We start from the raw sequence: 25,100 nt of genomic DNA on the forward strand, positions 1-25,100 counted from the left end.
CTTTGGGAGGCTGAGACGGGCGGATCACAAGGTCAGGAGATCGAGACCATCCTGGCTAACACGGTGAAACCCCGTCTCTACTAAAAAATACAAAAAACTAGCCGGGCGAGGTGGCGGGCGCCTGTGGTCCCAGCTACTCCGGAGGCTGAGGCAGGAGAATGGCGTAAACCCGGGAGGCAGAGCTTGCAGTGAGCTGAGATCCGGCCACTGCACTCCAGCCTGGGCGACAGAGCCAGACTCAGTCTCAAAAAAAAAAAAAAAAAAAAAGAAAACTGGCACAAGACAGGGATGCCCTCTCTCACCACTCCTATTCAACACATTACTGGAGGTTCTGGTGACAGCAATCAGGCAAGAAAAAGAAATAAAGGATATTCAAATACGAAAAGAGGAAGTCAAATTGTCTCTATTTGCAGATGACATGATCGTATATTTAGAAAACACCATTGTCTCAGCCCAAAATCTCCCTAAATGGATAAGCAACTTCAGCAAAGTCTCAGAATACAAAATCGATGTGCAAAAATCATAAGCATTCCTATATCCTATACATCAATAATAGAGTCAAATCATGAGTGAACTCCCATTCATAATTGCTACAAAGAGAGTAAAATACCTAGCAATACAACTTACAAGGGATGTGAAGGACCTCTTCAAGAACTGCAAACCACTGCTCAAGAAAATAAGAGAGGACACAAAAAATGTAAGAACATTCCATGGCCAGGTGCAGTGGCTCATGCCTCTAATCCCAGAACTTTGGGAGGCCGAGACGGGCAGATCACAAGGTCAGGAGATCGAGATCATCCTGGCTAACACTGTGAAACCCCGTGTCTACTAAAAATACAGAAAATTAGCTGGGCATGGTGGCGGGTGCCTGTAGTCCCAGCTACTCGGGAGGCTGAGGCAGGAAAATGGTGTGAACCTGTCAGGCAGAACTTGCAGTGAGCTGAGATCGAGCCACTGCACTTCAGCCTAGGCAACAGAGTGAGACTTCGTCTCAAAAAACAAACAAACAAACAAAAAAACAGAAAACAAAATGCAAGAACATTCCATACTCATGCATAGAAATAATCAATATCATGAAAATGGCCACACTGCCCAAAGTAATTTATAGATTCAGTGCTATCCCCATCAATCTCCCATTGACTTTCTTCACAGAATTAGAAAAAACTGCTTTAAATTTCATATGGAACGAAAAAAAAGCTCATATAGCCAAGACAATCCTAAGTAAAAAGAACAAAGCTGGAGGCATCATGCTACCTGACTTCAAACTATACTACAAGGCTATAGTAACCAAAATAGTATGGTACTGGTATCAAAACAGAAATATAGACCAATGGAACAAAGAGGCCTCAGAAATAACACCACTCATCTACAACCACCTGATCTTTGACAAAGATGACAAAAACAAGCAATGGGGAAAGGATTCCCTATTTAATAAATGGTGTTGAAAAAAATGGCTAGCCATATGCGGAAAACTGAAACTGGTCCCCTTCCTTACACCTTACACAAAAATTAACTCAAGATGAATGAAAGACTTAAATGTTAACACCCCAAACCATAAAAACCCTAGAAGAAAACCTAGACAGTACTATTCAGGACACAGGCATGGACAAAGACTTCATGACTAAAACACCAAAAACAATGGCAACAAAAGCCAAAATTGACAAATGGAACCTAATTAACTAAAGAGCTTCTGCATAGCAAAGGAAACTATCATCAGAGTGTACAGGCAACCTACGGAATGGGAGAAAAATTATGCAATCTATCCATCTGACAAAGGGCTAATATCCAGGATCTACAAAGAACTTAAACAAATTTACAAGAAAAAAAAAAAAAAAAAAACCACCCCACCAAAAAGTGGGCAAAAAGGATCTAGAACTAGAAATACCGTTTGACCCAGCAATCCCATTACTGAGTATATACTCAAAAGATTATAAATCATTCTACTATAAAGGCACATGAACTCGTATGTTTTTTGCAGCACTATTCACAATAGAAAAGACTTGGAACCAACCCAAATGACCATCAGTAATATACTGGATAAAGAAAATGTGGCACATATACACCATGGAATACTATGCAGCCATAAAAAAAAAAAGAGTTCATGTCCTTTGCAGGGACATCGATGAAGCTGGAAACCATCATTCTCAGCAAACTAACACAAGAACAGAAACTGAAACACAGCATGTTCTCACTCATAAGTGGGAGTGGAACAATGAAAACACAGGGACACAGGAAGCGGAACATCACACGGGGTCCTGTCAGGGGGTGGGGGACTAGGGGAGGGATAACATTAGGAGAAATACCTAATGTAGATAATGAGTTGATGGGTGCAGCAAACCCCCATGGCACGTGTATACCTATGTAAGAAACCTGCACGTTCTGCACATGTACCCCAGAATTTAAATTATAATAAAAAATCATGGCATAAACCCGGGAGGCGGAGCTTGCAGTGAGCTGAGATCCGGCCACTGCACCCCAGCCTGGGCGACAGAGCAAGACTCCGTCTTAAAAAAAAAAAAAAAAAAATCAAAACAGAATATCAATAAGGAAACAGACTAATTAAAAGTGGTATAAAACAACTATTTCTGACAGAGGTATAAAGAACACTCGTACACACCTTTCTTAATAGTTCATACAATATATTTCTTGATAGACCATCTCTTAGGCCAAACAAGAAGTCTCACCAAATTTTTTAAAACTGAAATTTTATGAATTATTTTCTATGACTAAACTCGAATGTGAGTATACAACAACAACAACAACAACAACAACACCTGAAAAACAAACAAATGATCAAAAAAAACCCAAATATGCCAGGCACGGTGGCTCATGCCTGTAATCCCAGCACCTTGGAAGGCCAAGGCAGGCAAATCACAAGGTCAGGAGATCAAGACCATTCTGGCCAACACAGTAAAACCCTGTCTCTACCAAAATACAAAAAAAAAGCGAGGCTTGGTGGCACACACCTGCAGTCCGAGCTACTTGGGAGGCTTAGGCAGGGAAATCGCTTGAACCCAAGAGGTGGAGGTTGCAATGAGCTGAGATCATGCCACTGCACTGCAGCCTGGTGGTACAGCAAGACTCCATCTCAAAAAAAGCAAAAATAAGGGCCGGGCGCGGTGGCTCAAGCCTGTAATCCCAGCACTTTGGGAGGCCGAGACGGGTGGATCACGAGGTCAGGAGATCGAGACCATCCTGGCTAACACGGTGAAACCCCGTCTCTACTAAAAAAATACAAAAACCTAGCTGGGCGAGGTGGCGGGCGCCTGTAGTCCCAGCTACTCGGGAGGCTGAGGCAGGAGAATGGCGTAAACCCGGGAGGCGGAGCTTGCAGTGAGCTGAGATCCGGCCACTGCACTCCAGCCTGGGTGACAGAGCTAGACACCGTCTCAAAACAAACAAACAAAAAAATATATACATATATATATGAATTTAACAAAACACTCGAGCATGCTCTTAAGCAAAGGTTGTAATGTTAATATTGTAAAGAGGTTCAAACTGCTCAATATATTCTACAAATTTAATGAAATGTTTTTCAAATTTCTCATTGCATTTTTGAAAAAATAGAAACAGCACCCTAATACACTTAAACTATATGATAAAAGAGGAAGAAAACAATCTTATTTACAATAGCACTAAAATAATAAATATCTGAGAACAAATTTAACTGAGGAGCTGAAAAAGTTTTCAAGTGAAATATTTATCAATGAAAAATAATGAGAACACAAACAAATTTAAATATATTTTATGTCTATCAATTCAAAGAATAAATGTTAAAATGCCATATTATCCAAAATGATCTCCAGATTCAATGAACTCTCTATCAATATTACAGTTTTTTTTTCACAGTAATAAAAAATACAATCATAAAATTTACATGAAACTACAAGAAAGTGAATAGGCAAAGCAATCTTGAAGAAAAAGAAAAAAGCAGGACATCATACTTTATACTTTCAAACTATATTTCAAGACTATAGTAATAAAAACAGGAGAAATGTGCAGAAAAATGAGCCAAAAAAACCCAATGATACAGAAACCACTAGTCTCACATTTCAGAGATGATGGAAAAAGAGAATGTAAAAGATAGTTTAACATGAAGTATCTTAAAATTATGCAGATATCTGTGTGTCCACAAACACAAACAAACAAAAGTCAGATTGTACACTCTCTTGTACGCCATGAACAGTACTTTGGCTGTCACTGTAAACTTGAAGATTACTGAAGGGAAAGAATTCTTAGAAATTTTGAAAGCATAAGATAGAAGATGCCCCTGTGTGAGAGAAAATTTAAAAAATAAAAATAAAAATTAGGCTTTCCAGAAACTATTTATTTGGAACACAGCTTCCGTATCACTTTAAGGACTGGCTTTCTCCTTGACCTTGGACCTCTCATGCATGTCATCTATTGTATTCATTCTCACCTACCTGGGGGTTCTTCCACCATCTCATATCTCTTCACATTCCAGGGCTCTTTTCCTTGCTCCAGAAAAATGATCAGGTCTGGCTTAAAGGCAGCAATCCCTGTTTTATTAAAAATGAACAACATGTATCTTGCTCATATTCTCCAATTACCAACTTGGTAATGTGCTCAGTAAAGAGGATGTAATAGAATATTCTAATACATTTATCCCAAAATACTAAACTATAAAACGTTGGGAAAAAGGTTTATGGGGTGCCTGTATAAACTGGCCACAAAAATATGGGACAATAAGTTGTGGAAAGACACAGGAGGTCTCTGAGGAAAGCCTCCTTACTACCGTCACGTTCCCATGACCACAGCGTGACCTGCTCTCTTATTTATAAACACCGTGCTCAAGGAGAAAGATACTCCTTTGAAGCATTGGAATGTGGCCAGATATGCTGGCTCCCAGTTAGGCCCACTCCCCACAGCTGCTGTCTGATAAGTTAAAGAATAAATCAGTAGTTAAGTTTATGCTGCTTCAGCACAAAGAAAATGTACCCCAACTACCACTACTCTAGGTGTATGACACACCGCCTCCCTTTCACCGTTTCACCCCTTCTCATTCCTTCATCCCCACCACACTTTATGTACCCTACAGGTGGTGTTAAGGCTGGTCCCCAACAATAACAGAAATTTCTAAATATTTAGAAAATACTCTAATTTTGCAGGTTCTTAATTTTATCACCTGGTACTACTGAATTAAAACTTGGGGGTTGCCAGCAAACTTTTTTTTTTTTTTTTTTTTTTTTTTTGAGACGGAGTCTGGCTCTGTCACCCAGGCTGGATGGAGTGCAGTGGCGCGATCTCGGCTCACTGCAAGCTCCGCCTCCCGGGTTTACGCCATTCTCCTGCCTCAGCCTCCCGAGTAGCTGGGACTACAGGCGCCCGCCACCTCGCCCGGCTAGTTTTTTGTATTTTTTAGTAGAGACGGGGTTTCACCGTGTTAGCCAGGATGGTCTCGATCTCCTGACCTCGTGATCCGCCCGTCTCGGCCTCCCAAAGTGCTGGGATTACAGGCTTGAGCCACCGCGCCCGGCCTGCCAGCAAACTTTTGAAATTACCATTAATCTAAAGTGAAGGACACAGATCAGCTCAAAAATGTGGTAAGTTCAGGTCAAGATGAAACATCTTGAAATTTTTTTTCTATATGGAAAAATCCCCATGATTTTCTTGAAAACAAAAATCTGAAAGCATAAATTACCAAAAAGAAATTATACAAAAAAGAAATGATGTTGGGAGCTGAAAGCCTGAGGGTCGTGACCCACTCAGCATTCCACTGGAGGCTATATGATCAAACAGCAAACTGTTTATCATGAATGCAAAATGTGGGCAAACTCGCTTCTGCTCCTGCCACCAGAAGGTACATTGAGGGCAGTCACTCCCTGGTGCCATGTTTCTTGAGGTTATCTACTGTAACATCTGGAGACTACTGTTCAAAGAATGCAGTCGTGCAGTCCTGCACTGAGTCAAGCAGCTGACCACAACCTCCCCCTTCTCCCTATCTCCTTGATTCAATAAATACAAAGGGCTATAGAGGCTCAGGGCCCTTATTACTAGAAGCAAAGAGTCCCCTGACTCCTTCTTCCAAATATACTCTTTTTTCTTTGTCTTTATTCCCACATTCATCCCCCTTTGTTCAGTCCAATAAGGTCTGCAGCAAAGCGGCATCCACACACAGGGACTTTGAGACATGAATGAAGAAAGGTCTGCTGGAGCAGAAGTGAAATTGACCAGATGAATGGGGACCCTGAGACAAAATTGCCAGAAGTGGATATAAGGTCAGTGCTCTAAAGAAATACTGGGAATGGGAACTTTCTGAATCAAGGTAACATGAGCAGAATTTGTCTATTGAAGAAACACATTTATGTGCAGTTGCTTAAAGTTCTGTTGAAACAGTCTGGAGCTCAAGTTAATTCACAGACATTAACTAAGCTTCTGAAGGAGGTTATTACGTATAACTTATGGTTTCTGCAGGCAGGCACTCTCAATGTGGAAAATTGGGACAGAGTAGGAGACGGATTGAAATGGGTTCATCAAAAAGGCCTTAAAGTAGACCCTTCTGTTCTTTTCTGCTTGGGGTTTGGTTTGCACAGTCCTACTGCTGCTGTCTCCTTCTTATTCTGTCAGACAACAAGAGTCAGGTTCTGAGTCTCAAGAATTAAAAAGATAATTTGTTCCTCCGACAATGCCTATTGAAAATAATGAGCAAAAGAAAGGGGAGAATTGGCCACTTGCTAAGCAGGAAACAGGAGAGAATTGGTCTCTGCCACCCCCTGCAATAACAGAAGTAGAAACCCCCATACAAAATAATTTTGCATGCTGCTGCTGTGGCTGGGGAGCCTTTAGGACCTTGTGCTTTTCCTATTACTGTGAGGACTGATCCAAACAATCCGCAACGTCTTTTACGTGAGCACACTCCTGTACAGTTTAAATTACTAAAAGAATTAAAAGTTAGTGTGGTTAATTCACTATAGGGCTGTTAGAATCGGTGTTTAGTGTCATGCACCTCCCACCCTTTCATATAAAACATTTGGCTGCACTTGCTTATCCACCAGGACACAGCTGACATGGAGCTTAAATTGGCAAGAAATGTGTGCAGACCAGGCGAGGCAGAATCAAGCCGCTGGTCAAGGAAACATTACAGAGGAAATGATGACAGGCAGTGGCCCATTTTCAGATCTGGTACAACAATTAACATTCCCAGAGGCTGCCTGCCTTAGCCGCCAAGCACACTTGGAGAACAATTCCTGAAGAGGGAGTTCCAGTGCAGTCTTTCTACATATCACGCAGGGATCATGAAAGCCTTATGCACAATTTATTGCATGGCTGCTAGAGGCAGTGTGGCATCAGATCCCTCATAACCCGGCTCCAGAAATGCTTACCATAATTCTAACCTATGAAAACCCAAATGCAGATTGCAAGCGAGTAATGGCTCCCGTGAGATCCACAAAAAGCTTGGGGAATTATCTTAAAGCTTGTCAGAATGTAGGAATTTGATTTCATTGTTCTACAATGTTAGCGCAAGTAATAGCTAGTTTAGCAGTTGACAGATCTAAAAGGAGCCAAGAGTCAAACCTTCAAGTGGAAAAATGTTATAATTGTGGAAAAACCGGACATTTCAAAAAGGGATGTCACCAGATCTCAGGACAGAAAGGACCTCACAATGCAGTGCCCCCAACCCTGAGCAGAAAAAACACCAGGACTCTGTCCTCACTGTAACAAAGGGAATCACTCGGGTGTACCAATGGCAATCATTGGGCTAATCAGTGCTGCTTGAATGACACCCCCCTGTTGGGAATCGAGAAGGGGGCCTGGACCCAGGCCCCTCAAACAATGAAGACATTCCCAGTTCAGACCACAACCCCATATAAAGGGTTGGTCCCAGGAGAAACATTGATTTCCTCTCCCCAGGAACACCAGGAAGTACTGGATTAGATCTCCCAGTCAGAGAAAGAATTACATTAGTCGCAGGAGACAAACCTACCAAAGTACCCAATGTTATTTGGGGACCTATACCAGCAGCATACATGGGACTAATTTTAGGCAAAAGCTGCCTTAACTTGCAAGGCATCACTGTAGTCCCAGGAGTAGTTGACTCTGATTATGAAGGAGAAATTCAAGTAGTTTTAATATCACAAGATCTTTGGGTTTTTGAACCAGGGGAATATATAGTGTAAATATTGCTTATGTCCTGCAAATTACACCCTTCTCCACAAAAGGAGAAATGAAGAAATAAAGGGTTTGGGAGCACAACTACATGAGAAACCCATCTATCACAACCCATAGTCTCTAATAGACCCACCTGTGTAGTGCAAATTAAAAGAAATTTTATGGGCTTATGGAAACAGGAGCTGATGTGTCAGTAATATCCAGTAAGGATTAGCCCGTATCTTGGCCCATTTTGGGTCGCATCCCTGGGCTATGGATTCCTGTTAATCTGTCCGAGCCTTGGGCTGCCACCCCCTCTCTGCACTTCATGAAACTTCTTCTAATTCAACTTACTCATTGTGTCCGTACAGCCTTAGGCATAATAGTTTTTGCTATTGTTTCCTTGGTCACACTAATAACTTCTGTTGTGATGTCCTCTGTAGCTTTGCATAGTTCTATTCAACAGTTCTACGGTGAGGAGAACAAGTACAAAGCTTCAATTGCAACAGCAATTGTGTTCTCATTTAAATCACACTCATATTTGTGTAACCAACTTAGAATATAACCAAAGTGAGTATCCATGGGAACTTGTGAGAGCCCATTTGCAGGGAACTTTCACATCCAACATCACCTTTGACACTGGTGAATTACAAAACAAAATTCTTGATTTAAATAGGTAAACTCAAGAGTTTCAGCATTCTTTAGAAGACTGGACCGAATTCCAGAAAGGCTTGGAGAGCCTCAATCCTTGGACCTATCTAAAGCACCACATTAAAATCTCATATGTAGTTCTTGGGGTAATGCTGTTCTGTCTCTGTTTTCTGTTCATAGTCTGTAAAATTGGATGGACCAGCAATCAGAAAATGACAGCTGCCCAACCTGGCCTTACATTTATTCGATTAATGCATAAACAGAAAGGGGGAAATGTTAGGAGCTGAAACTCTGAGGGTCATTCCACTGGAAGGAATATGATCAAACAGTAAACTGTTTATAATGAATGCAGAATGTGGGCAAACTTGCATCTGCTCCTGCCACCAGAAGGTACACTGAGGGCAGTCACCCCCTGGTGCCATGCTCCTTGTGGTTATCTACTGGAACATCTGGAGAGTACTGTTCAAAGAATAGTCATGCAGGCCTGCATTAAGTCAAGCGGCTGACCACAACCTCCTTCTGCTCCCTGTCTCCTTTACTCCATAAATATGAAGGGCTATAGAAGCTCCAGTCGCTTGTTCACTAGAAGCAAGGAGCCCCCTGACCCCTTCTTCCAAATATACTCTTTTGTCTTTGCATTTATTCTCGCGTTCATCCTCCTTTGTTCAGTCCAATAAGGTCTGCAGCAAAATGAAACCTGTAGCGTATACTAGGAATTGCATATTAAAGTTATTCTCACCCAGGAAGACCAGGTTTCTGTAGTTCTCTAACATCACATTTCTATATAAATTCTGCTGTGCAGTGTCCAGGAATTGCCACTCCTCCAGAGAGAATTCTACGGCCACATCCCTAAATGTCAGAGATCCCTGGAAAACACAAACAAACACTCATACTTACCAATTGGTCATGGGCAGAATTTTTAATTTCACTCAAGGTAAAATGGAGAGAGTAAAGAGAGCTGGTTCTGACTCATAAGCAGGATGGAAATTATTCAATAAAATAGTTTTCAACACAGAAATATTCTCTAATGTTTTCTCTAACTCTGACAAAAGAAAGTGGTATAAGATCCATAACATCAGTGTATATGTAATATTTTTCTGGATAATAAAGTATAAATTGGGGAAATAAACACTAGCACATACAATTTTGAGTGCTGTATTTACATCATACAGAATTAATTGTGTGCCAGGCATGGTGGCTCATGCCTGTAATCCCAGCACTTTGGGAAGCTGAGGCGGGCAGATCACCTGACGTTGGAAGTTCGAGACCAGCCTGACCAACATGGAGAAAGTCTCTACTAAAAACACAAAATTAGCCAGTCGTGGTGGCATATGCCTGTAATCCTAGCTACTCAGGAGGCTGAGGTAGGAGAATCACTTGAATCCGGGAGGTGGAGGTTGCGGTGAGCCGAGATCACACCATTGCACTCCAGCTCGGGCAACATTAGCGAAACTCCATTTCAAAAAAAAAAAAAGGAATTAATTGTATTTTTCAGATGAAAAAGACATAGTTTTATATATTATTCAGATGGAATAGACATGTTAAGTTAGAAGGTATCAGTCCAATTTTAATGTGTACAATAAGGTAGAGATCCTGTTAACGCAGCTTTTTTTTTTTTTTTCAGAAGTTCTAGGATAAAGTCTGAGTTGCTGAATTTCTAATAAGCTCATCAGTATGCCAATGATTTTGGCACAAAAAGATTATTTGGTCAAACATCCAGTAATTGAATGAGCCTGTGTTTTTCTCAATTTTTCTGGTTTGTAGACAAAGGTGAGAGCCTTCATTTTCCAAAAACAGACAAATGCAAAGGAAACCTAAGAAAGAAGGGCAGCTGCCAGATTAAATGTGGTGGTTTGTTCACATCAGCTGCATAAAGATACCTAATAATGAAGAGAGGCCGGGTGTGGTGGCTCACACCTGTAATCCCAGCACTTTGGGAGGCCGAGGCAGGCGGATCACGACGTCAGGAGATCGAGACCATCCTGGCTAACACGGTGAAATCCCGTCTCTACTAAAAAATACAAAAAACTAGCTGGGCGAGGTGGCGGGCACCTGTAGTCCCAGCTACTTGGGAGGCTGAGGCAGGAGAATGGTGTGAACCCAGGAGGCGGAGCTTGCAGTGAGCAGAGATCATGCCATTGCACTCCAGCCTGGGCGACTGAGCGAGACTCTGTCTCCAAAAAAATAATAACTAAGAGAAAAATAATTCTATAGTGAAAAAATGTGTCAGAGACCTTATCGACTAAGTGATTTATTAACATCAACTACACTAGAACAAACTTTTATAATGTCCTGATGCACCCAGAAGGACACAGCATTGTTGCTGAGATACTGCACCCTGAAAGGTAAATCATAGTGTGAATTTGACCATAAGGAAACATTAGTTTTATGGAAAGTTCAAGATAGAGATATCTCCCATGTGCTGTAATGTTTAATAGTGATTTTAAGTAGTCTTTCTTTAGCACTGTAGAGAGCAGGTATCTCCTAACAATTCTTTAAGAATTTTCTCGGTAACAAATACCATACTGCTTCAATGAGTGTTTTCTTAATCCTGTACTGCATAGACATAATAAAGAACACAGATGAAACCTCAACATTACATGTTCTCTGTCTTCACTAAAAACACCAGGTTTTCCTCGATAGGTATTTGGAGTATCTACACCTTCCATGTTCAACAGCCACAAAGGGACATTTTTAATATTGCAGATTATAAATTCACAGTGATATTTCTGCATGGCATATAAGAAGCCGTAATATAGAGAAGGCTCTGGTATATAGAAAAATATATATTTTTCAGAGACTTTGATTATTGTAAGAATTTTTTAAAGTAGTTAAGAAAAACTCATTAGGGAGTAAAAACACAAGTACAGAAGTACACATTTGCAAGTACTAAACGCATGTTTCCTGGAGGAAGCAGAGTGGACACAGATCTTGATCTGAGACATGTTTAGCTGTAAAAGAAAAGGCCATTTTTTTTTCTCTTTCTCCTCCTTCTCTAGGATTCTTTCTCAGATAAAATGTTCTGGACAAGTTACACCGGCATCTTGAGAATATGCCTTTAAAAGTGTCAGTACCAGAGGTCTACCTGCTGTCACCACATCCACAGGCAGAAGGACCAACACAGAAAAACTCCATCCATTTGTGTCCTTTATAGCAGAAAAGACTAACAAAGAGTAGCTCCACAGAGATAAAAATATGCTTTTCTTTATTTTGTCCTCAGGAGCCATCCCCTGACACAAGCACCAGCAATTTCTGCTACAGATCTCTGACATTAATGGAAATAAGGGCCATGCTGTACTGTTCCTACCAAATCCAAACAGAATAGGTTCTTGGACCACCCTTTAATGCAAAGATGGAACTTAACTGTCATGAATGTATTTTGAATTCCTCATACTTGATTCTGGCCTCACCTTAGAGTCACATGAGCCACTTAATTACAACAACATGGATGCTTCCACCTGAACAATAAACAGAATCCATGGGCAGGGCACAAGTAAAAAGAGTTCTGCAAAATGGCCAGGTGATACTAATTAGAAGCCTGGGCTGATAACCCCTTAATTAAGCATTTCCTCTCAAGCTCTAATGAGCTTATAAAATCACTTGGTAATTTTGGTCCCACTCTATGAAACGTAATTCTGAGGTATGGAAAGGGTCCATAAACGGGTCTTTTAAACAAGTGCCCTGTCAATCATGATGTTGCTCCCCCTGGGCTTATTATTAGCATTAGTTAGAGAAATGAGGCACAACAGAGTCCCTTACATGCACCACTCTTGTCACAACACAAATACTTCTGGTACAAATGAAAACAATCATTCTTCATCCTAAAGTATTATATTCTTTGCTGTCTCTTTAAAGTTTACAGAGAAATAAAAAGCAATTTCTGAGTAAGTCTGCGTTTGGAGAACATGTGCACATGTACTAATGCAGTCTTTATTAAGCAGGTACTATGGGCTCAATAGGATGTTACAGAGCACTGTGATAGCACATTATGTGGTTTAATCCTAATAACACCCTGTGAGTTGATACTAAGTGTTCAATAATTCCAAGGCTTTAAAGGACCCAGCATTTTTATTTCTATTTCTGTTGATCTGTCACTGATTTTTTTCAAAAAATGCATAGAATAAAAGCTAAATATACACAGATGAAAGGGATACAAATGGAAAGAGTTTAATAAAATTTAGATAAATTTTTATTGTGTTTATATTTACTTTCTTGGGACTTGTGAATCAACTACTAGATCTGCAGGAACAGAAAACAAGCTGCTCAATAATGTCTCTGCAAGCTCTGGTTTTAATAAAAAATTTGAAAAGTAAGATCCTATAATGCATACTTTATATTTCCCATTTATCTGTTGGGTTGCAGAAAATGTTGAGCACCAGCTCTAAAAAGGCAACAGGATTCATGACCCAAAACTCTGATCTCTTCTAATCAGTTCTTTGAGGCAAGACTCCAGGGTAGAGCCAGACATAAATAAGGATTCCAAAAAGGGTGAATATGAACAAGGCTGGGGCAGAGTGTAGAGCCGATGTACAATTCTGTTCTCTATGCCACTGGGGGGTATTGTCAGTTCTTTTTTTTTAAAGCTTACTTAAGTAAACTTAAATCTGAGTTTGTGTAATTTTAATCTTTTTTAGCCACTGCCCTGTAAATTTTATATATAATATAATATACTAATACTAATACACTAATAGGCAGTTCAAAAAAAATTCCCTTAAGGTTTTCTAGAATAATTTTTTTTAGAAGAAAAATAAGTATTCACCCAGGCTGGAGTGCAGTGGCTGGATCTCAGCTCACTGCAAGCTCCGCCTCCTGGGTTTACGCCATTCTCCTGCCTCAGCCTCCCAAGTAGCTGGGACTACAGACGCCCGCCACCTCGCCCGGCTAGTTTTCTGTATTTTTTAGTAGAAAGGGGGTTTCACCGTGTTAGCCAGGATGGTCTGGACCTCCTGACGTCGTGATCCGCCCGTCTCGGCCTCCCAAAGTGCTGGGATTACAGGCTTGAGCCACCGCGCCCGGCCCGAAAAATAAGTATTCTTAGCAGGGTAAAAGAAATACAAATAATAATAACGACTCTTCTGTTTATAAGTTCAGGTGTAGACATCAGAAACCACAATATAAAGAAAGTGGCTCAAATAAAGCCCAAGTTTTTTGTACATATCTATTTATTGTACCCACCATCTGATGCATAATTCAACCACTTTTCCAGTTGCTATTCTAGACTAAAACTGCCAGGATGGTAGGAACCATGACTGCTTCATCTATTTTTCCTCTTTTTTCTGTCTTTCTTTAATTTTTTTTTTCTTTTTCTGAGACTGAGTCTCACTTTTTTGCCCAGGCTGGAGCGCAATGATGTGATCTTGACTCACTGCAGCCTCCTCCTCCCAGGTTCAATAGATTCTCCTGTCTCAGCCTCCCAAGTAGCCCGGACAACAGGCATGAGCCACCACACCCGGATAATTTTGGTATTTTTACCAGAGATGGGATTTCACCATGCTGACCAGGCTGGTCTAGAATTTCCTGACCTCAGGTGATCCACCCGTCTTGGCTTCCCAAAGTGCTGGGATTACAGGTATGAGCCACTGCACCCAGCCTTTTTCATCTATTTTTTTATGACTATATAAAATGGAAACAATTAGTTTATCTGTTTGAGCCTCCAGCCCTCCTGATTTTTTACCCAAGTACCAGGGAACTGGAAAAACTCTCATCTGGGTACCAATCAAAGATACTTCTTGTATAAGGGGAGAAACAAACACAAGATGACTCATTTCTCTCACACTGGGACAGAAGTAGAATTAACCACTCTTATCAGCCTGACACAATTCTGTTCTGGACATCCTCAAATGTCTCAAAGATTCACAGGTGATTGTGAGAGGGTTCCCAGTGACCCTGGGCTGATGGTCCAACGATAAGCCAGGCACAGAAGACTCAGGATGATTCTAAATAAAAAATAGAACTACTATGGCTGAACTCCAGAATCTGGGTTGTCTGTCCTGATTTGCTAGCTGTCCTGATTTGCTGGCTGTTGGGTAAGTAGAAGGACAAGAATACTTTACTCCAGTATCACATTTTACAGGTAGGTATAGTTGTGGTCGTGGCTCTGGATACTTTGTGGCCTTAAGATGCTTGTTTACCCTTACAGATGCTGCCATCATATTCCATTTATTCCTGGAGCCTCTCACATAACTGTGGCAGGTTAATGACGAAGATGTGAAAAGGTCAAAAAGACACATAAAAAGAGGAATTTAAAAATGTCCACGTTGATATCTCACAATGCAGAAAATATCTCCTGTTGGTTTTCTGTAAATTCTCAATCCAAAATCAGGCCCTGCCTTGTAAATCCCAGCAGAGGCCAGACCTAATTTGCTGATTCTAGCTGAAATCAACCTCACTCTGCATTTTTGGGTGACACAGCAAGTAGAGTGAAATCAAAGGAGAAATCCCCTCATAGAGGCTGCTCTAGAATATTCTAAATAATATTTTACCTTTAAAAAGCTGACACAAAATGAACATAAGAAGACAGTTTATTTGGGTCAAGCTTAAAGATTTTAACTTGAGACAAAATATTCAAATTGCCTGGAACCTACATTTTGATTAGCAGCACTTACAAGTGGATTTGTAAAGGTAAAAAAGAGGAACAGTGAGTGAGCTGACACAAAATTGGTTGTGAGAGATTCTTATTCATGCAAAATAACTTTAATAATTGATTGGATATACATCGTTAAGGTTAAGGATATGGAATATAGTGTCCAGTGTGGAATTATTAGTTTAATTTATAGCTACTTGTGGCAATAGTGAGCAGTCTCAAGAGATACATATATAGCTAAAAAAAGGGGGTGAAAAACACAATTGTGCTCTCATTTTAATGTCTGAGTTTGATACCTAAAAGGACTTGCATTCCTCATATATAAAATTTTTTTTTCTTTTCAATTCTGAAGACCTAGATTTAGAATATGGAGCTGCAAATTCAGGTCCTGCATGGGTAAAGTAGCAGCAATGTTCAGGTAAATGTTACCTGAACATTTGTGAGCACTTTAGCATGAGGAGGGAGGGAGAAGTGGAGATTCTCATGTCTACAGGTCTACTCAATGCACATATTTTACTCTGATTGGGTTTCGGTGCCCCATGGTCACTGAATCAGTTTCAGGTCTGAAGACACAAGTCATGGAAAGAGGTAAAATGGTTAATATCTGACCTATGAAGTTTGTAGAAATCTGTTCTAGCCTCTCTAAAAGTGACTGTAGAGGATGATAGATACCAAGTAGGTACAGACACAATTCCACCTGCATATTTAGGGGACAGCATGCACTTCGCAGCACAATTGTGAATTGACTGGAAGCCTGAGCAGAAAAGGCCTATCTAGACTAAAGCTTAGTTGGCACCTTATGTGTTTACATTACGTCTGGTAATTCTAGACAAGGTTTGGAAAATACAATTAGAAGCAAACTTTTCTTCAGTCCCAGAGGAACTCCACAATAACAGAACAGAAAGAAAACTGTTTTATTACACAATTATATGTGAATGTAACATGTATTAACAGTCAATTTGCTCAAGAGATTGCAAAGACAGAAAGACAGTCACCATAATTCATCTAAAAGTAGAATTTACAACACCATGTCATACATAGTTCATCATAAATTCACCTGGTAGTTAGGAAGGCCATCTCTGTATGCTAATCCGTTATAATCAATGACAAAATAAACTTTTCACATCTTCATGACTGGAGGTAGTTTTCAACTTGAACCCCGGTGCCTGCTGAAACTAGGCCTTAACTGTTCGACAAAAATTGTTGATTTGGGTGCTATCCTTTTGGCTATTTACATTTTAAAGCAATAGCTCTCTACTCCCTGAGCACTGGGCTAGAGTACTCCTGCTTTCCCTCTCCTGGTGGCTAGTGTACTCTCTTGACCCCATCATCTGCCACTGAGGAACAGCCCACAGCACAGGGCTCACAGCTGGAAACTGGCATCTTAGGTGAACCCCAATTGCCACAGCAGCACTCCAGCGCCACATCAGAGAGTGAAGCCTGAGCAGCAGGAGGAGAGCCTGCAGACCTCCTGGGTAGAATTGCACCTTCACAATAATAGAAAAGGGAGAAGTGTTTCAGCCTTAGTTTTTATTTAGAACGGTGACATGAAAAAATACTGCCGGGTTTTAGCATGAGTCCAGATAGAGACAGCTCTGAGAGTTCTCACTGTGACAGCCCACGTCTTTCACAGACACCATGGAATACTAATAGGGTTTCTGAAACAGATACGCAATGCATTCGAGAGAAAAACAGCTCTCATTCTGAGAAAGATTATATTGAGAGAAAAATGTTACAGCGTCTTAAGAAAAAACTGAGATTAGATGTAAGATTGATCAAGTTGGCCAGAAAATATCTCCCAAAGAAGAGTATCTTTCCAAATACCCAAAGTGTATAGCTACTCCCAGCAAAAGAAACATGAGCATTATTGAATAAAGGGGGCATATTCTCACTAAAATTTTTTTTTTCTTTTTTAAGATGGAGTTTCATTCTTGTTGCCCAGGCTGGAGTGCAATGGTGTGATCTTGGCTCACTGCAACCTCCGCCTCCGGGTTCAAGCGATTCTCCTGTCTCAGCCTCTTAAATACCTGGGACTACACGCACACACCACCACAAATGGCTAATTCTGTTATTTTTGGTAGAGAGGAGGTTTCACCATTGTCCAGGCTGGTCTCAAACTCCTGACCTCAGGTGATCCACACACCTTGGCCTCCCAAAGTGCTGGGATTACAGGCATGAGCCACAACACCCAGCTCTCAGCAGAATTTTAAAAGATTTATCCTCCATCTCTGCTGTTCTCTTATTTCCTAACCATTGAATGTGAGATCTATATTGGAATACATCTGACAACTTCCACCGGCGCATTTTTATAAAAAATTGAAATCTCACTGTGATAATATAGTAGAATATATTAGAGCTTGCAACATAGCTGACTGGAGAGCTATTACGGTTTCTGGGTAGCCATATCACCTGTCTTTATTTGTCCTGTAATAGCAGCACACTAATCTGGTAAAATATATGACACTAAAATTATGCTTACCTATAATTATTCCCACTGGATACATTAATAAGCATGTCAGACTAATATCTAGTGTAACAATTTAATGGTAAACTTTTTGGATATCAGATATAAATATATAAGTATCAGTAATTTTATGTACTAGTCATAACGTATGTAAGATTTTAAAAAATTATCTGAACTATAATTCGGTTGAAACTATATTTCAAAAGTATGAATAATAATGTTAAAATAACTAAGGAATTCAATCAAAGTAAATATTGTGGTCTTAAATTCATACTATTGTAGAAAATACTGTTTAATTTATATGAATGCAGGTTGCCTACAAACACTACACATAACTACACTAACTGTACTGAAGTAACCCAAGTACAACAGACTCCACTGTTCAGTTTATACACTGAACTCTTCTGGCTTTTGCAGTGCAAGTATGTCAGCCTGCAAATAATCACCTTGGATAACCAGGTTTCTGCCAAAGAACTTACTCAGTATCTTTTAGTCTTTCTTATTCTGTATTGCTAAATTTATTCCTATCTTTGTGCTCAACTTTATTATGCTCTTGAAATGAACTTTACTCTGAACAAAGTTGTGTCTACTTTAAAGACTAAAGATAAAAAAAAAATAATCTTTTGCCAAGACAAAAGGAAAGCAATGAATCTCAGGTCCCAGATAAAGACAATTCTGAGTCAAAAAGAATGGCAAAAGGTTTATTTCATTGCTAATATGATTTACATATATTTCAAAAAGCAAAGAAAATATATACATATAATCTAAACCTTTTATAAAAATCAGGTAGTTATCCTCCCTTATTTTCATATATGAGAATAAAGCCTCTTATTTATAATTTATATTTTCTCTTAAAACAACCAGGTCTCTGGACAGGTTCTTGAACTCTTGGACTGAATTTTGCACACTGTGTGCACTTGAAAGAATGCTTATGGGGGGAAAAGCAGAAGAGAGAAAGGTGTTATAAAAAAATCCATAGGTTCACATGAATAAAGCAAGTTCTTAGAGACCTATGAAGAGACTTAGAATCTCACACAGTAATAATCAGAGACTACATCTCACAGGCACTGATGGACATATCATTGAAGAAGAAAATTAACAACAATATTAGGACCTGAACTCAACACTTGACCAGATAAATAGTCCTAATAGACATCTACAGAACTCTTCATCTAAATATACCATAAAACACATTCTTCTCATCACCACATGGCACATACTCAAAAACTGACCACATGATCGAAACAAAACAATTCTCAGCAAATTCAAAAATCCCAAAATGATACAAACGACACACAGATTACAGCTTAAGAAAAATATGTTTCAATACCAATAAAACAATTGGAAACTATACAATTAAATAAAATTAAATGGCCTACACTTGAATAACTTCTTGGTAAATAATGAAATTAAGGCAGAAACCAAGAAGTGTTTTGAAACAAATAAGAATGAAAATACAACACACCAGAACCCCTGAAATACAGCTAAGGCAGTGTTAAAAGAAACATTTATATCATTAAATCCTCACATCAAAAAGTTATAGAAAGATCTCAGGTTTTTTTTTTTTTTTTTTTTTTTTTTGAGACGGAGTCTCGATCTGTCGCCCAGGCTGGAGTGCAGTGGCGTGATCTCGGCTCACTGCAAGCTCCGCCTCCCGGGCCGACGCCATTCTCCTGCCTCAGCCTCCCCAGTAGCTGGGACCACAGGCGCCCGCCTCCACGCCCGGCTAATTTTTTGTATTTTTAGTAGAGACGGGGTTTCACCGTTTTAGCCAGGATGGTCTCGATCTCCTGACCTTGTGATCCACCCGCCTCAGCCTCCCAAAGTGCTGGGATTACAGACGTGAGCCACTGCGCCCGGCCGAAAGATCTCAGTTTAACAACCTGACATCATAAATAAAAGACTGAGAGCAATAAAAGCAAATCAGCCCCTAAGCTAGCAAAAGACAAGAAATAACCAAAATCAGATCTGAACTGAATGAAGGAGATTTAGACATGAAAAACTACAAAATATCAAGAAATCCAGATATTAAATCTATTTTTAAAAAAGGTAAATAAACTACTAGCTAGATTAATGAAGATACAAATAAATACAATTAGAAATGGCAAAAGGAGACATTACCACTGACCCCACAAAAATATACTGAAGTCTGCTATGCACATAAACAAAAATCTAGAAGAAATGAAAAAATTCTTGAACAAATACATCTTCCCAAGACTGAACACATACACAAAAAAATCAAAGCCCTTAATACATAGATAAGCTCAAAAAATTGAATGAGTAATAAATAGCCTAGCAACCAAATGAAGCTCAGGACCAGACATATTCACAGCTGAATTCTACCAGATGTACAAATAGAAGCTGATATTATTTCTACTAGAACAATTTCAAAAGATTAAAAAGAAACTCCTCTCCAACTCATTATGTAAGAAAAGTACCATTCTGATATCAAAACCTAACAGAGATAAAACCAAAAAAAAGGCAACTTCAGGCCAATATCCTTGAAATCTTCAACAAAACCGCTGGGTCCGGTGGCTCATGCCTGTAATCCCAGAACTTTGGGAGGCCAAGGTAGGCTGATTTCCTGAGGTCAGGAGTTCAAGACCAGCCTGGCCAACATGATGAAATCCCATCTCTTCTAAAAACACAAAAAAATTAGCTGGGCATGGTAGCACACACCTGTAATCCCAGCTACCCAAGAGGCTGAGGCAGGAGAATCACTTGAACCTGGGAGGCAGAGGTTACAGTGAGCCAAGATCACACCACTTACACTCCAGCCTGGATGACACAGTGAGACTCCATCTCAAAAAAAAAAAAAAAAAAAAAAAAGAAAAGAAAAAAAACCAGAAATCTTCAACAAACTACTGGCAAACCAAATGCAGCAGCTTATCAAAAAGCTAACCCACTGTGATAAACTACAGTTTATTTTTGGGGATTCAAGGTTTGTTCAACATACACAAATCAATAAATGTGATTCATTGCATAAACAGAATTAAAGAGAGCAACCACAAGATTATCTCAATAGATGCACAAAAAGCTTTCAATAAAATTTAACATTTTTCATGTTAAAAACCCTCAACAAATGAGGCAGGGAAGGTACATACTGAATGGACAAAACCTGGAAGCATTCCTTCTTGATAACTGGCACAAGACAAGGATGCCTTCTCTCAACACTCCTATTCAACATAAAATTGGAAGTCTTAGCCAGAGCAATCAGGCAAAAGATAACAATAAAAGACATTCAAACAAAAAGAGAGAAAGTCAAACCATCCCTGTTTGCAAACAACATGATTCTACATCTGGAAACCCATATACTCTCAGCAGAAAAGCTCTTTAAACTGACAAACCTCAGTGAAGTCTCAAGATACAAAAACATGTACAAAAACTAGTAGCAACCCTATATATCAAGAACATCCAGGCCAAATCTAAATTGAAAACACAATTCCATTCACATCTGCCAAAGAAAAGAATAACATATCTAGAAATACAGATAGCCAGAGAGGCAAAAGATCTCTATGACAAGAATTATAAAACAATGCTTAAAGAAGCCAGAGATGACAGAAACAAATGGAAAACCACTTTATGCTCATGAATAAAAAAAATCACTATCATAAAAACAACCATACTGCTTAAATAAATTTACAGATGTAATGCTAACTTAATCAAACCACCAAAATATTTTTTAACAGAACTAAAATAACAAACTATTTTAAAATTCACATGGAACCAAAAAAGAGCCTGAATAGCCAAGGCAATCATAAGCAAAAACAACAAAGTTGAAGGCATTACATTACCTGACTTCAAACTACACAACAGTGCTACAGTAAACAAAGCAACATGGTACAGGCACAAAAACAAACTCATAGGCCAATGCGACAGACTAGGAAGCCCAGAAATAATGCCACACACCTAAAGCCATCTGATATTCAACAAAGGTGACAACAGGAATGTGGGAAGAATTTCGTATTTAATAAATGGTGCTAGAATAACTAGCTAGCACTATGTAGCAAATTGAAACTGGACCCTTTTATAATACCATGTAAAAAAACCAACTCAAGGTAAATGAAAGACTTAAATGTTAATCCTAAAAATTATATATAAAGAAGAAACCCTGGAAGGTAAGAAGTGCCATTCTAGACATAGAAACTGGCAAAGATTTCATGACGAAGATATGAAAAGCAATTGCAACAAAAGCAAAAATTGACAAATGGGACCTAATTAAACTTTTTCACAACGAAGGAAATTATCAACACAGAAAAGAGACATCCTACAAAATAATAGAAATATTTGCAAACTATGCTTCTGACAAAGGTCTACTATCCAGAATCCATAAAAAACTAAAACAAGTTTACAAGAAAAAAAAAAAAACTAACTTAAAAGACAAAAAAAAAAAAAAGAAAAAGATGTTTGTCTTCAAAAGAAGACAAACATGTGGCTAACAAGCATATAAAAAGGCCCATCACTAATCATTAGAGAAATGCAAAAGAAAACCACAATGAGAAATTACCTCAAACCAGTGAGAATGGCCATTATTATAATTCAACCATTGTGAAAAGCAGTGTGGTGATTCCTCACTAAACCAAAAACAAAATTACCATTTGATCCAGTAACCTCACAACTGAGTATATACCTAAAAATATATAAAGTATTCTATCATAAAGACACATGCACAATCACATTCATTGCAGCGCTATTCTCAATAGCAAAGACATGGAATCAACCTAAATGCCTATCACACTGGTAGACTGGATAAAGAAAATATGGTATGGTTGGGCAGGATGGCACATGCCTGTAATCCAGCACTTTGGGGGCTGAGCCAGGTGGATTGCCTGAGTTCAGGAGTTTGAGACCCGCATGGACCACATGGCAAAATCCCATCTATTAAAAAGAAAGTACAAAAATAAAAATTAGCTAAGTATGGTGGCACAAGCCTTTAGTCTTAGCTACTTGTGAAGCTTAGGTAGAAGAGGATTTCTTGAGCCTGAGAGGTTGAGGTTTCAGTGAGCCAAGATCACACCACTGCACTCCAGCCTGGGAAAAAGAGTGAGACCCTGTCTCCAAAAATAACAAAAAATTAAAAACTTAATAAACTTAATAAAAACAAAATATGGGCTGGGTGTGGTGGCTCACACCTGTAATCCTAGCACTTTGGGAGGCCAGGGGGGTGGATCACCTGAAGTCAGGAGTTCGAGACCAACCTGGCCAACATGGCAAAACTCTTGTCTATTCTAAAAATACAAAAATTAGCTGAGTGTGGTGGCACACACCTGTAATCCCAGCTACTCTGGAGGCTGTGGCAGAATTGCTTGAACCCAGGAGGTGGAGGGTGCAGTGAGCCGAGATCATGCCACTGCACTCCAGCCTGAGTGACAGAGCTGGGCTCCATCTCAAACCAACCAACCAACTAAATATGGTACATAAACATCATGAAATCATGAAATACTGTGTGGTCATAAAAAAAAAAAACAAAAACAAGATTATGTCCTTTGCAGCAACATGGATGAAGCTGGAGATCACTATTCTTAGAAAGTTGATGCAGAAACAGAAAACCAAATGCATGTTATTATTTATAAGTAAGAGCTAAATAATAACACAAGAACACAGAGGAGAAAAAGACACTGAGGCCTAGTTGAGGGTGAAGGGTGGGAGGACTAAAAGGGTCAGAAAAAAATACCTTTTTGGTGCTATGATTAGTACTGCAGGGACAAAATAATCTGCACACCAAACTCCCATGACACAATTTTAGCTGTATGACAAAGCTGCACATGTACCCTTGAACCAAACAAAAAGTTAAAAGAAAAAAAAGTCCCTGCATTGGAGAGAGTACAAGGCAGGTAGAAGGACTGGTTTGTGCTACAGGTAGTGGCCCAAGTGGGGCTGTACTCTGATTTATTTCTGGGTCCATGCAGGCAGATAAGATTATGAACCCTAGGCTGGTGGAGAAAACAAAAAGGTTGCTACTGCAGATTCAGTGTCTGAAAATAGACATATGCCAGGAGACTCGTAGACACTTTTGTAGGTTTCTGGCCAAAAAAACCAGGCCGGGCGCGGTGGCTCAAGCCTGTAATCCCAGCACTTTGGGAGGCCGAGATGGGCGGATCACGAGGTCAGGAGATCCAGACCATCCTGGCTAACACGGTGAATCCCCGTCTCTACTAAAATATACAAAAAACTAGCTGGGCGTGGTGGCGGGCGCCTGTAGTCCCAGCTACATGGGAGGCTGAGGCAGGAGAATGGCGTGAACCCGGGAGGCGGAGCTTGCAGTGAGCTGAGATCTGGCCACTGCACTCCAGCCCGGGGGACAGAGCAAGACTCCGTCTCAAAAAAAAAAAAAAAAAAAAAAAACCACTAGGATCAAAAATGCTGTGGTAAAATTCCTGAGGGTGGTGCCTTGTCCTGAGAGGGGTGTGGACACATCAATGTCTAGTGGGAGTTTGTGAGTGGGTGGAAATCCTCTGCTGGCAGCTGTGGAAAAGGGGATTTGTCATCAGATCTCCTTTAAGTTTTCAGTCCTCTGTCACCCTGGGAGGAATTCTGAAATTAAAGAACAAAGGACAGTGTGACAGCCTGTGTAGAGGAGAGCAGAGCCTCCCATTCCCAGACACCTAGAGTTTCATTCCAGGCCAAAAGTCTGTGCTATCTTTCTTCTGGCACCAAATCTGCAGAGTTTGATGAACACCAACAACTCTCCAACACCAACTCATTGTCTAACACTTGAATTCTGACACCACCCAGAGTCAGCACAGACCTGATTCAGGGCTCAGTCCCACAACACTGTCCTCACTGCAGATGTCAGTCACAAACTCCATGGGCTCATCTATGCTTCTGACCTACTGTTTAAAAATTGGGGACTCTCCTTTTTGAAATCCAATAATCTGAGAGAACTCAACAGAACACTATAGTTATATTCACTGGCTTCAAATAAAATATACAAACCCCAAAAAGTCAAATGGAAGAAAAGTATAGAACCAAGGAAAGAGGTGGGAAAAGATGAAGCATACAGATAATAAACAGCTGTGATTAATAAAATTCTCTATCCTCTGTGTTCTCCAGGAACATTTTACGAAAAGACACACCCTTCCCATTATGACTTAGATGCTGCTCTCTTTACTTACCCAATACACAGCCAGGAAGACACTGCATATTTTCCTCTTCTCATTAAAAAAATCAGCTAAATTTGCCTTCAGTGGTCAACATAAAATACTTTTTAATCAAACTTAAGTTTATTTTCTTCCCACAGGATCCTGAAATCTAAGCTATGCTCAGTGTGAGTCACTATACAACCTCATTTTA

General features: G+C 39.8%; 1 protein-coding gene across 2 annotated transcripts in view; it reads right to left on the reverse strand.

Annotated features, from left to right (window-relative positions):
* LOC694780 (uncharacterized) overlaps positions 1 to 25,100 on the reverse strand; it is a 39,994-nt gene that overhangs the window by 9,218 nt on the left and 5,676 nt on the right. For both annotated transcript variants that reach the window (XM_077978609.1, XM_077978610.1), the window contains exons 2-3: positions 9,500 to 9,626; positions 4,425 to 4,520 (exon numbers count right to left, since the gene is read on the reverse strand). In XM_077978609.1, the coding sequence (XP_077834735.1) occupies positions 4,425 to 4,520; positions 9,500 to 9,626 (223 nt within the window). The remainder of the gene's footprint in view (positions 1 to 4,424; positions 4,521 to 9,499; positions 9,627 to 25,100) is intronic.

This window comes from Macaca mulatta, chromosome 19 (genome assembly GCF_049350105.2).
Source record: "Macaca mulatta isolate MMU2019108-1 chromosome 19, T2T-MMU8v2.0, whole genome shotgun sequence".
Taxonomy (NCBI): domain Eukaryota; kingdom Metazoa; phylum Chordata; class Mammalia; order Primates; family Cercopithecidae; genus Macaca; species Macaca mulatta.